Source organism: Gossypium hirsutum, chromosome D05 (assembly GCF_007990345.1).
Source record: "Gossypium hirsutum isolate 1008001.06 chromosome D05, Gossypium_hirsutum_v2.1, whole genome shotgun sequence".
NCBI lineage: Eukaryota > Viridiplantae > Streptophyta > Magnoliopsida > Malvales > Malvaceae > Gossypium > Gossypium hirsutum.
The window spans coordinates 23300960-23315764 of NC_053441.1; the positions used below are offsets into that span (position 1 = coordinate 23300960).

General features: G+C 32.4%; 1 protein-coding gene across 1 annotated transcript; it reads left to right on the top strand.

Moving 5' to 3' along the window:
- Positions 1-3519: 3519 nt before the first annotated feature.
- Positions 3520-5956, top strand: LOC107914097 (60S ribosomal protein L3). Its single transcript, XM_016842846.2, has 6 exons — positions 3520-3704; positions 3971-4065; positions 4228-4338; positions 4534-4838; positions 4974-5383; positions 5505-5956. The coding sequence occupies exons 2-6, from the start codon at positions 3981-3983 to the stop codon at positions 5761-5763; spliced, it is 1170 nt and encodes a 389-aa protein (XP_016698335.1). The 5' UTR covers positions 3520-3704; positions 3971-3980; the 3' UTR covers positions 5764-5956.
- Positions 5957-14805: the final 8849 nt, after the last annotated feature.

Genomic DNA, 14805 nt, shown 5'->3' on the forward strand with positions numbered 1-14805 from the left:
ATGGTAATTAACTATGTTGCAATTGATGTCCTCCCACGACTCTTTTGCTACATCGCATTCCATGAGAAGATGTCCTATCATTTCAACGTGGTTGTGACATTGAGGATAGTCACTAGGACCTTTCATTCCTCTATCCATAAGAAAATTCCTGTTGGGGAGGGCTTTTAGTCCATATTTCCAAATAAAGAATTTTATCTTAAACAGAAGGTTGGCTTTCCAAATGTCTTTCCTTTAGTTGTCTTATTGGCCCTCATCCAGTAGCAATTTCGTATACCGATTGAAGTGAGAAGAATCTTGATTTGGAAGGGCTCCAGCACAAGGTGTCCAGATCACTTCCAGTTAATGAAATTGGAGTGCTCGCTAGTGACTTGATCACAATATTGGGCATCTCGAAAGATAAGCATTCCCTTCCCTGATTTATCCATCCTTTTCTTGGTAAAACGACCGACAATTTTCATTGTAGTTCAAAGGGCCCACTACTAGTTTCCTTATAGGCTCGAGCCTCGACCAGTTGTCTAACCGAAAGTTAAATCATTTTTCCATCCTTCACTACCCACCTTAATCCTTTCTCGATGTTGTGACTAACTTTTCTTAGGCCATTCCAAGCATGTATTTTGCAAATAGCGTTTTTTCCCAAATGGTCTACTTTTCTTATATGATTCTCTATCCGAGTTTGGCCATTTGGGCCTAGTTCCTATATCTCCTCATTCTCAGGCCTAAGCCTCATTCCTTTTTCGGTCTTGCCACCTTCTCCCAACACACCAAGTGCATCTTTTTTATTGTTCATTTCTTGCCCAAAGGAAGTTTAGTTTAATGCGATCAAGTTGCTTCTAGGTGCTTGCCGGGAGCATTCGACATTGCATGAAATACATTGGTATGGCTGTAGTTATTGATTGAATAAGGGTCAGTCTTCCCGCCGGTGAGAGAAGATTTGTTTTCCAAGCGTTGAGTTTATTCCGGACTTTACCAACAATGAATTCATAATCTCTTTTGGTAATCTATTTGGAGTGGAACGGGAAGCCTAAATAGAGACTGAGGTTTGATGTTTCTTGGATTCTTAAAAGCATTAGTGATCCAATGTTTCTATGAATCTGAGATGCTGGGAGAGAAAAGAATCCTTGACATTTGAAGATTGATGTTTTAGCTTGATTCTCTCAATGTTTCCTTAATGGCACGACTCAAGGTTTTTTCAGCCTTAGCAAAGAGTATCACATTGTCCGAAAAAAAAAAGTGTGATACGGATGGTTCGCCCCTTGAAGCATGGATTGGTTGCCAACTCCTATTTTCCACTCTTTGGAGAATATGAATATTAAGAAATTCCATACATAGAGTGAAGATGTATGGTAAGAGTGGATCTCCTTATCTATTAATTCCTCTAGAGGGTTGGACCTTCTTCAATTTCGAGCCATTCAATTGTATTGAGGTAGATGCGGATTTTATGCAGTGCATGATAAGGTCAATCGAAAGTCGTGGGAAGTTAAAGTAATGAAGTACTCTTCTGATGAAGTTCCATTCAAGTTTGTCATAAGCTTCCTTCAAGTCTAGCTTAATGATCATGACCCTTTTTTCCTCTTCATGTGTCTGAAGGAGTGCATGACTTCTTGAACAATTATTGCGTTATCACAGGTATGCCTTCCAAGAAGGAAGCTTCCTTGATATAGGGAAATTATCCTTTGGAGGATCGATCTCATTCTCGCGACCATGATTTTGGTGATCATCTTATAAGTTGTATTGCAGAGGCTAATCGGTCTAAATTGATTGATTGAGGTTGCCGATTTTAACTTTAGTATTAGGGCGATGATTGTGTCATTGAGGCTCTTAGGAATTTTTGCCTCAATAAAGGCCTTTTTATCATTGTCTTTATCTTGCTTTTTATACTCCACCAACATATTTGGTAGAAGAAATAGTGTACCATCATTCCTAGGGTCTTTGAAAGGACCCTAAAGCTTTAGAGATTTCGGTCTTTGAAATTGGCGTGAGGAGGTAGTTCTGTTCTTCGGTTGACAGGCTTGGCCAAGGTAAATCAGGGTTAGCTGGGATCAATGTTGAAGTTGATTAGTTTGTGCAAAACAGCTCCATGAAGTAGTTTTGAACTATGTTTTCGAACCCCTTTCTATCAGTAATCCAATTACCAAGATTATCATCGAGGCCCATGATTTTATTATGGCTGCATCTCACCCTTGTCGTGATATGGAAGAATTCTGTGTTGCACTTGCCTTTTACAATCCAATTGACTCTTGACTTCGGTGCCCATAGCATCTCCTCATGCTTCAGTATCTCTTGGGATTCAACCACCAAAGACTTGAAGGTTAATGAGGAAGTTGTTAGGGCTTGCTACTAATGTTCTTTCAATTTTTGTAATTCTTGCCAGAATACTTTCTTCTTTTTAAGCACATCTTGTAACGTCTCCCTATTCCACCACTTTAGGTAATTCATGAATTGCTCTATAGATTCTGTTAGGGAGAGATTGGTGTTATTCCACCACTTTGTCAGTCTTTCTTCAATTTATATTACATATTCTTTCCTTCTCCTTTCCTCACTTTTTTAAACCTCTATAACCATTTTAACTATGAACTTAGTTTTGTTATTTTGCAATAATAAGTGCCAGTGGAAGGACGTTGATCAATAGAAGTACAACGGAATGTGTTGTCGAAAATCAAGTTCTCAGCACTGAAGAACGCCTTTGCTCATGTGGGTATTCAACTCTAAAAGCTATGGCCTTCGCTCATGGCATTGCTTTCTATTGTCTTTCTTCACCATTTTCCTTAAATACACTCAACTCTCCTTTGATGTTACCTCCATATGTTAATTCAAACTAGTCGCCAAAGTTCGTACTAAAAACAGTTTGGTCAGATGTTTGATTAAAAGTCAATGGTCAGATGATAAATTTTTAGAATTAAAACTAAATTGAAAATTTTTGTAAATATTGAGGGCTAAATTTATTACTTTTTTTTAGAATTTAAATTAAAGAAATAAATTTTGTAAAGATTGAGGGCTACATTTATTATTATTATTTTATATTTAGAATTAAATTAATAGAATATGTAAATATTAGAGGGTTAAACTTGTTATTAAATTTCCATCACCCATTTAATAGCAACTAATGAGAAAATGATTAAAGTATTTTGATAGTTTACCCTTTGATATATTATGATTATAAGTGTAATCATGCTTTATAATGATTAGTTCTGATTATAGTTATTTGAATGTATGGACCGGCTATAATTGCATGTGAGAGTACTTGTAACTTAAAACAAAAAAAGTAATTGAAAAATATATTATGCTTCACATAAATAATTTCGAATTTAATTTAACAATAATCAAATTATTTTTATAATTATTTAGATATTTATTATCTTAAAATTAAAATTATTAAATGTAGAGATCAAAGATAATAAAATAAGTAGAATAATAAATAAAGGGTAAAATTATCATCTTATTTAAAAAATTTTAATAAATAAATCTCATATGTTAGTGTATTTTTTTTTATAAATCTTGAGGTAAGTGGGTATTTTTCGAATTTAAGGGAGATAAGTAAAAAAAAATCAATTTCCCAATATTATATAAGATAACCAAAAAGTAAAAAATCTTTACCCCCAAAAAAAATCCTAGTCATCTTATAAGAAACAACAGGTAGGGTTTTTGTGAGTCTCTATTTGGGAGTGCGAGCAGCCGCAGCCAGCAAGCAGCAGTAGCAACAGCAGGTGACTCCCAACTCTTTCATTCTCTCTTTTTGTTACTTTTCCTTTGAAAATGGTGGAAACTGAAAGTAAATTAACTATCTTCTCAGTTTATATTCTTTTAATTTGTATCACTCTGTAAATCTTTATAATTTCTTTTATTGAGTTGTAGGTAATGAACTTTCTTTTTTGGTTCTTTCATTCATTGTTATTTCCATAGATCGATAAGAAGAACATTGCTTTTGTTATAGACATTTATTTAATTATTTTGTTTATATTTTGTGGTGAAGGAGCGGAAGAATGTCTCACAGGAAATTTGAGCACCCAAGGCATGGTTCCCTTGGATTTCTTCCAAGGAAGCGAGCCTCTCGTCACAGAGGAAAAGGTATTCTCTTTCATTTTCCTTTTGTTTATTCGACAATAATAGTATGGTGATGCTGATAATGCGCTTCTTAGTAATATATAGCTTTGGAAGTTCTAGCATTGCGATTGAAAAGTGTGGTTATTGTGTTTTATTTTTGTCTCATGAAATTTTTTGTTGATGCAGTGAAGGCATTCCCAAAGGATGACCCTACCAAACCTTGCAAGCTCACTGCCTTTCTGGGGTACAAGGCTGGTATGACACACATTGTCAGAGAGGTCGAAAAACCCGGATCTAGTACGTTTTTCATCAAGTAACTCCCTAATTAATTTTAACCGTTTTGCTTGAGATGCAGTTATCTTTTCTTTGAGATTCATTTACCTGAATACGTGTTAAGCTCCTTTGATTGAATTACATTTATCAAATGGTTTAAGGTTCTTTAAGTTTTATTGGAATTTTAATGGAAATTTGTGTTCTTTTTTTGTCATATAGAGCTTCACAAGAAGGAGACATGTGAAGCTGTTACAATCATTGAAACCCCTCCTATGGTGATTGTTGGGGTGGTTGGATATGTGAAGACACCACGTGGCCTTCGCTCCTTGAACACCGTCTGGGCTCAGCATCTGAGTGAGGAAGTCAAGCGCCGGTTCTACAAGCACTGGTGCAAGTCCAAGAAGAAGGCTTTTGTCAAGTACTCAAAGCAGTATGAAAGTGAAGAAGGGAAGAAGAGTATCCAAGCACAGTTGGAAAAGATGAAGAAATATGCAACTGTTATTAGGGTCTTGGCTCACACTCAGGTATAACATTATTACCTTGTTTTCTTGTTTTTGCACTTCATAAGTGTTCATGTCAAGTGCATGGTTTTCAGATTGTAATTCTTTATTAAACATGTTTCAAGGTGGAAAAAAATTTCTGACTTAAGTGCATTACAGATTAGGAAAATGAAGGGATTGAAGCAGAAGAAGGCACACCTGATGGAGATCCAAGTCAATGGTGGAACAATTGCTGACAAGGTTGATTTTGCTTACAAGTTCTTTGAGAAGCAAGTCCCCATTGATGCTGTTTTCCAGAAGGATGAAATGATCGATATTATTGGTGTCACAAAGGGTAAAGGTTATGAAGGTGTTGTCACTCGTTGGGGTGTCACACGTCTGCCCCGTAAGACCCATAGAGGTCTGCGTAAGGTTGCTTGTATTGGTGCCTGGCATCCTGCCAGAGTCTCCTTTACAGTTGCCAGGGCAGGTCAGAATGGATACCACCACCGTACTGAGATGAACAAGAAGGTCTACAGGGTTGGCAAGGTTGGTGATGAGACCCACTCTGCCATAACTGATTATGACAGGTTAGTGTATTTGTCCATTTAACTCCTTATATTATACCTAAATATATACTTCCTAAGAGATCAGCAGTTGTTTGAAGATCTTGTATGGAAATTTTCAATGATTTCTGTTTGCCTTATTCAGGACTGAGAAAGATATTACCCCAATTGGTGGGTTCCCTCACTATGGTGTTGTGAAAAGTGATTACCTGATGATCAAAGGAGGGTGTGTTGGACCTAAGAAGAGGGTGGTTACACTTCGTCAGTCTCTTATTAACCAGACATCTCGTGTGGCTCTGGAGGAAATCAAACTCAAGTTCATCGACACCTCCTCAAAGTTTGGGCATGGACGTTTCCAGACAACACAGGAAAAACAGAAGTTCTATGGTCGACTCAAGGCATAAGTTTGGGAAGTGGTCAGGAATTTTGGGCTATTGTATGTTTAGGTTTTGCTTTACTTCATGCTTAGTATGTCTTATTCTCTATTCCTTTTTGAAATGGAACAGTTGGGTTTCTTTTGTTTTGTCAGTCTGGATTGGATGTTTGAACTTCTGAGGATTTTCAACAGTTTTTGCATTATATATTGGTCTTAAACCACACACCCTCAACAGATGAATTTACTTGTTTTTCTCTTATTTTCCTTTTTCTATTTTTGCTTGTGATTGCAGTTCGATTATAATCCCTTGCATACCAGAGTATAAGCACTGAATATGGTAAGGATCTTGGGGATGAGATATACATTGTTAGAATTAAATAAAAATCATGATATTTACCTTCATAACCAAACTCATCACTCATGCTGGAATATTTTTCTCCATCTTCATATATCATGATTTGTGCGATGCTTCGCATGTACAATGTTGGGCTCTTGTTGAGACCAGCCTAATTAAAGTTAATACATCTGAGTCGATTTGAGTTTGGTTTATGTCAATGGTAGGCGAGCTCAAAGAACTATTTTTAATATATATAAATGCTTACTGTTAGTTTATCGAGTAAATTGTATGTACTTTTCTTACAGTAAAATATACTAAAGAATATGTTCATGTATTATTATGTATATCATCTAGTCAGAAGTTCATTGCTTCTTTTGATATATATCTCATTGGCTTCTGTCATGATGATAAACAGTCATATTTGATTTATTAACAATGGATCCAAATAATATAATTTCATTAAAATCAATAAAATAACTTTTGTTATTTTTAGGTCTTTGATAATTATTAAATTTGGCACATTCACTGGAAAATATATCAATTTATAAAAATATACAAAAATTAAATATGATTTTGGAAATTAGTAAAATTAAAATATTATTCTTTCTTTTGTAAAAGGAATGTGCTTTTTGATAATTTTACAACTTAGTTAAGATGAAAGTAATTTCAAACAATTATTCTATGGTTTTTCAAACATGTCCATACATTATATAAGTTTTAAAAAATTATTTTTATACAATAATAACAGTATTTTAAATTTAAGATATTTATTTTTTAAAATATATTTATATGTTATTTTACTAATCTTGTTAGTTTTTAGGATATTTATGTTTTTAAAAATAATATGAAAATTTTTTATTTACAAGAGATAATTTTTTATATATTGACTTACTAAATAATTAACTAAATTACATATTATTTATTATTAATTATTTATAAATGGTTAAATACCAATCATTTATGACAAGGAGTACAAATATGAAATGCTAGAATAATAAAATAAAATTGCATAAGATGTTTAAATTTCTTGTTAATTTTATTAATAATGGTATTATCAAATATTTTCTTGGACTAAAATATCATGTACAATGATTTGATTTTTAAGTTTTGTTACTTGTACAAAGAATTGTTTTTAAGTATTATTGATAAATTTTATAATAATTAATATATATTTTAAAATTTTAAAATTATTATTTTTGTATAATTACAATTTATACTACCAACCATAACACACGAAATCATGATGTACTTACATTTTGTGAACCAAACACGTAAGGGAACTAGAATTCCTTGCAATTATAAGAGGGTGTCCTAATAATTACATTTTCATCCAAATACTTTGATATTTCCAAACACACCCTTAATATATAATATAGATAACATTTGATTCTTGAAAGACTAAACACATATAATGTCAACACATCAAATAGAAATATTGTTTGGTTGAGATGAAAAGCGGGATGATAAAAGAGAAAATAAGAAGATTATTTTCCATAATAATTCCAAATCAAAATGATAACGGGAGAAAATGAGATAGATATAATTTTTCAAAATTATGCATTGTTTTATTTTCTTTCATCTAAAATTTCAACTTTACCAAGTAATGAAAAAAATATTATTTTTTATTTTTTTAAAATCACATGCAAAATAACATGTTATTCGGGGTGAAGCCTCAAAATTTTTAGGAGGCAGAATCTATAATTTTTTTTGTGAAGAAAAGTGTAATTTTATCTTGTAATAATTTATGATTTCATCATTTTTGAAGGGACTGAATACAAATCTTTTTATTTGGGGAGCTAAAGTGAAATTTTGGCACATATTAACTTCTAATTTTATTATTTATAAAGGGTTTAAAAGAATTTTTTCCATTTGAAGGGACTAAGTTCCTACTTATCTCTTTGGATTTGTTTCAGATGTCAGCCAAACGTATTTAAATGTATAATTAAAAAAAAAGACATGTATATGATAAAGTTTGAACTTAAAAGCTCAAATTTTTTTCTTAACTTTATCAATTCAATCAAAAACAACATTGAGTTTCATATAAAATTCTTATAGATTTATTACATAATTTTTTTCATACAATTAGCTAGTGTAAATAACACACTTTTAAGGGACTACTAGGCTTAGGGTAGAACAGCCATTCCTAATTACTTAATAGAAAATATCTCATCTTAGGGATACTATCTTTTGCTTGCATGAATTGAATATTTAGTTGCAATTATCTATGTACATAAAAGCTATTATAAAGTTGAATCTCATGTGATAGCCTGATGGTTAAGGGTGTTTATTGTCCTAAATATAATTTAGGTTCAAGTCGCACTAATTGCGTTTGTTATTTGAGTTTTACCCTGCTATTGTAATTCAAAAAAGAAAAATTATAAAGCCGCAAAACCTGGAGGAAGGTGCAACAGATATGAGCCCTGATCAAATCCCCTCAGCAAGAGCTTAGTGTGTGTGTGCGTGTTCACGATCTTATTTGCCTTAGCCTTGCTTGATTTTAACTTTATACTTTCAAACCACAATTCACCCCTTTAGTGTTTTTTTTTCTTTTCTTTTGTAGCATTGATTCATGAAATTTAATCTCAAGGTTTCAGATTAAATTTTGTAGTTTCACATTCTCACTTGTGTTTTAATTTAATATTTACTTACTTTTTCATGCATTAATTCTCTTCAATAAAAATGATAGGATAGGTTTGAAGATGTTATTTAATTAATTGTTTGTTGTAATTTGAATGGACAATATATTTCGTTTCTTATTGATTTTGATGAATACATTAAAGGGTTTAGACATTAATTAAAAAAATACCCGACAACCTAATAAAATAAATATTTCAAGGAGTGGGTTTATTACACCTACACATGCTAATGTGCTAGGTCAGTTTGGGACCGAGGTATCTAGATTAATTTTTTAAGCTTGGGTTTAGTCCAATTAAAAAATGAACTTTTTATTTATTTATCTAAACTCAATCCAATTTAGGAATGGTAAACTCAGGTCCGACCCATTCCACCCATATTTATTTATTTTAGATTAATTTTTATTTAAAAATAAATTTTTAAAAAAATATTATACACTAAATGTACTAAAAAAATGCTACAATAAAAATTTTCTAACACATTAAAATGATTTATATTAAAAAAACACTACCATAAATATAAAAAATATTTTATTATATTAAAAAACACCAAATAACTATAATAAATATCTTATTGTATTAAATATAATTTTTAAAATTTTATATTTTGGGTTGGGTTATTTAGTTGTGAAGTTTGTTTTAGGTTTTGGGTAATGGATTTAATTGTTATTGGATTAGTGATTTAATATAAATATAAATATATAATTAATATAATATTTTTTATAACATAATATATTCGGGTCGGGTTGAGCTCGAAGCAAAAAATTTCTTGCCCAAGGCCTGACCTATATAGAAAACATACCTTAAATTTTAGCCAAGCCCATTTTTTGGCTTTATATTTAATTCAAACCCTCCCATTTTTCGGGTAGACCTTTGAGCCTGAATAGGTAACCTAACCTATGAGCAAGTCTAATCACACAATTAAATAATCGATTTTATGTGAATGAGGCTGTTAGCAAGTTTTGAGATTTAGACCATGAATTGCATTTAAATTTATTTGAGTTTAAATGTTATCATATGAGATGTTTTAGAGTTATTTTGATTTGATTTCAAATAAATTTCAGCTATTAATTTGATTTTGCTTTTAATACTTAATTTTGATCATAATTGATTCAAATATGTATTATTTATAATTGTAAGAATATTTTTACACTTGGGGCTATTTTATTTGTAGTTGAAAAGTGTTATGAATTTTTTTTTCAATAAGTGCTTTTAAAAAATTTGATAGTGTTTATTGTAGTCGTTAAAAAATGGTTTTGAAAAATAAAACGACAATTTTAAACATAATATTATAAAATAAAATATTTAATGAAGGATAAAAAATATAATTTCATTAAAAAGTATTTAAAAAAAACCAAAAGCTAAAAACTTTAACTTAGATTAAAATTTCAGTATAAAATCAAAATTTAGGTTCAACCTCATTGCCTTAAAAAATTTATCTGTCTTAAAACATCCAAATTGCTAGACAAATAACTCAATTATTTTATTTTTAGTTTAATTTGTTCACAATTTAATGATGAAAAATGGCCAAGGGTTAACGCACAAACTTACACATTAAGTTGCTCTTCGCATGATTTCTATCGACATTTATGACATTATTGAAAGAGAGAAATTAAGGTATTTTCTGATTCCCTAATACTGCCATTTGCTTCGTTGAAATTTATTGTTAGAATTGTGTGACCTGAATCTTTATAACAAATTAGGATCTTGAAGAGAATTTAAAGGAAGAAGAAGAGAGAATTTTTTATGAGCTAATGAGAGAAGAGAGTAACAATTTCCTTCTATTTTCATAATTGATTCTGGCTCACCCTCACTCATGATAAAAGAGGGAAGCAACAATCGATTACAGCCTGGTAGCGGTTAATTCCCCTATCCAAAACGAAGCGTTTTGTGCTAATGAACCCAAAGCCAAACACATTGTTTCAGTAAATGATTCTAAACCCCCTCCCAAACGCCATGTTTCATTATTACAATTAAAACATAAATTAAAAGTTAACTAACATAACAACCATTTAAAAATGATTAATGGTAAGGAAATTAACTCATAACAAGTATCCTCCCCTCGAACCAGATCCTTGTCTTCAAGGATCAAACTGTGGATAACGTTGGTGAAGGTCACTCAATTCTCCCAGGTCGAGTCTTCTGGAAAAGTGTCAGCCCACTCCACCAAAACTTTAGTGACAATTGTGTTCCCTTTCTTACAATCCATCTATCCAAAACCCAAACCGGTTCCTTGATCATGGGGTCATCTGCATGAGTAACTGGCAACACAGATGAAACAATAGTTGTTCTTGTATGTTTCTTGAGTTGTGACACGTGGAAAGTAGAGTGGATCTTAGCAGTGACAGGTAAGGTTAATTTATAAGCAACCTTACGAACTCGAGATTCCACAGGGAAAGGTCCAAAATATCATGGAGCAAGTTTCTGATTCTTGAACTTCTTCAATGAATGTTGTCGATATGGCTGCAACTTCACATACACCAAGTCTCTTACTTCAAATTCCTTGTTAGATCTTTTGTTATCAGTTATCTGCTTTATTCTGTCATGAGTCCTTTTCGTATGAAATCGCAATAAATCCCTTACACCTTCCTTATGCTGAAGGCACCTGTCCACTGCAACTACTCAAAACACCCCAGCCAGATAAGGTAAGTGAATTGGTGGTTCCTGCCCATATAGGGTTTCATAAGGCATCATATGAATGGTTGACTAATAGGTGGTGTTGTACCACCATTCAGCTAAAGGAAGCCATGTTGCCCAATTAGAGGGTTTCTCCTTTGACATGCACCTTAAATAACCTTCCAAATATTTGTTCAAAGCTTCAGTCTGACCATCCATTTGAGGATGATAGGCTGTGGAGAGGTGTTGTTGAGTGCCAAGATGTTTGAACAATCTTGCCAAAAATGGCTCAAGAATACTTTATCCCTATTAGAAACAATTGACTTGGAGACTCCATGAAGCTTATAAATCTGCTGCAAATATTCATAAGCCACTGAAGCAACCGTGAAGGGATGGCTCAGGGCTATGAAATTACCATATTTTGTTAGTCTATCCACTATCACCAAAATGGTACTTTTCCTTCTTGGAATTGGCAAACCTTCCACAAAATCCATACTGATGTCTGACCAGGCCTTCTCAGGGATTGGTAGAGGTTGTAACAAGCCAGGGTATACTGAATCCCCCTTACATGTTTGACAAACTATACACTCCCTGGTCCATCTTCGTGCATCCTTGGAAAACCCAATAGACAATGCTAGCCATCCTGTGTCTAGTGGCTTGCATTCCTGAGTGTCCACCAATGACCCCCATGGAACAAATCAAAAAGTATTTTCCTTAGTGTGTTGTTGCTGCCCACGATGATTTTTCCTTTTTTCTAAGGAGTGCACCATCCTATGAATATTTAGGATGTGTATGTACTTGTAACTGAAGCTCCTGATAGATCTGTTGGACCTTAAAATCCTGGGCGTAGGACTCTAACATTTGAGCCCAAATGTCAGACCAAGTGAGATGAGTCTTAACTTGTACACTAAAATAGTTGCCCTTCCATCCCAAGAGGTCTATGAGACAAAGCATCAACTACTGTGTTTTGAACCCCTTTCCTGTAAAAAAAAAGAGAAGTCATATCTAAGCATCTTGGTCACCCACTTTTGTTGATAATGAGTGATAGCTTGTTGGTCAAACAAGAATTTAAGGCTTTGATAATTAGTTTTAATTAGGAAATGATGACCAACTATGTAAGGATGCCATTTTTTTTACTGCCAAAATCACTGTTATCATCTCTTTGTCATAAATAGACAAAGCCTGGTGCCTAACACCTAAAGCTTTGCTGAAGTAGGCTACAATTTTGCCCTTCTGTTGCAAGATTGCTCCCACTCCTTGCCCATAAGCATCGGTCACCACACAAAACTCTTCTTTGAAATCAGAAAGAACCAACACTAGTGCCTTATAAATCACCTCTTTAAGTTGCTAAAAATCTGATTGAGCAGAATCATGCTAGTGCCAAGAAACTCCTTTCCTAAGGAGTGTGGTAAGAGGAGTAGCTAGAATTTCATACCCCTTAATGAACCTCCTATAATAGCCAAATAAACCAAGGAACCCTATTAAATCCTTCACTAATTGGGGAACAGGCCATGAAAGTACACCTTCTACCTTGGATTTGTCCATGCTAACAGTAAGAACAAAAAATAATATAACCTAAGTATTGTGTAATTCCAAAGTTGCACTTAGACTTTTTGGCATACAACTTGTAACAACCTGTTTTTCAGTGGTGTCGGAAACAGTGGTTTTGGGACCACAAGTCCGATGAGTAAGTTCGTGTAATTACTATTTAAATTATATGAGTCAATAATAATTTTTTAATATTGAATTTTGATTTGATGAATTGAACTAATTGAATTAAAAGTTAGTATAAGTGGTTCGGTTTAAAAGTTAAGTGATTATTGAAAACAAGGTATTAGGACCCTGTTTCCGTATTTTAAAGCCGTAAATATTTTTATTAAATATTTATAGTGTCGTATTATAGGTGAATTGAAGTTTGGCCCGGTAATTTTGACGATTTATTGCTTAATTTAGGCAAAAGGACTAAATTGTAAAAGAGGTAAAAGTTAATTACTATATATTAAAATTAGTAAAGGGACCAAAATGGTAATTAAACCATGGTCAAAAAGTCCAAGCGATGGTGGCATGATTAAATCTGCTAAATTTTGGGCTATTTGCTCATTTAGTCCTAATTAGTTTAGGACTAAATTGTAATTAAGTTTATTTAGTTGGAATTTAATTTAATTGAAGGATCAATGGTGTAATTAAACCCTACTTAAATGGTAAATAAACCATATAAAGTTATAGTGGACAAATTTGGACAAGACTAAATTAATTATTTAGTTATGGCTAAGGGTAAATTTGTAAATATCAAATTATAAATTAAATTAAAACATAAAATAAAAGAATTAAAACCTATCATCTTCAAATTTCTTCCTAGGAAACCCGAATAGCCATGGTTAGGGTTGGGAGACCTTTGGCCAAGCTTTGATTTCTTGATAGGTAAGTGAAATCTCACTCAATTTTAGTAATTTTTATGTTTTTGAGTTCGTATTAGCTTAATCTAGCAAACTCGGGGTCTAATTTATGAAACAGTCAAATGTTTTGGATTATGTCAATAATGAATTAGTGTATTCTTGAACTTTTATGAAAAATTATTGAGCTTGATTGCTAGATAGGACTTTTTTGTAAAGTAATTTTTGATAATTTCAATGTTTAAGGACTAAATCTTAAAGTGATAAAAGTACAATGACTTGATGTGAAATAGCAGCATGTATGGGCTGTAGAGAAATAGTGAATAATTTGGCTGAAATGAAATTTGAATAAAAATGGTTAAATTGCATGTTTTGGGCTTAGGGACTAAATTGTATAAAAGTAAAATATTGGGGGCAAATTTGTAAAAATGTCAAAAAGGACTTAATTGCATAAAATGAATTAATATTGCTGTTAAAATTAGTGAATTGAATGAGATTATTATTTTAGATCCTAAACGAGTGGAAAACCTAAGAAAAAAGAAAATTATTAAATAGCTCATGTACTTTGTCGTTGCTGCAATTTAGTCTGGTAAGTTCATACGATTTAAATCTAGTGCATTTTTAAATGTATTATACACTTTAATTGTATAATTTTTGAATTATATTGATGTGTGTAATTGAAAATTGAAAATTATGAATTGATACAACGTCAATCGTTGACTGAGCTATTCTGGACTGTTACTGCAAATCAGACCTGTAAGTTTGTTCGATTTATAATTCAATATGTATATGAATTGTATGATGATATGATGTGAAATAGTTGATATTAATTGTTTAATTGATGATATAAAGTTGTTGGGAAAATGTTATTAAATTTCAGTACTTGGCCCGGATGAACACGAGATAGAGTACAACTGAATGGTGGCGTGTTATGTAGGGATTGGAGTGGGATTGATATGGTGTAATATATATGTAACACCCCTTACTCGTATTCCGGCTCGGAACAGAGTATGAGGTATTACTAAGTTTTTTTTAAAAAAATTTCGACAGCATTTCTGCTTAATTTTGCTTAAACCTCCTGCAAATTTAAA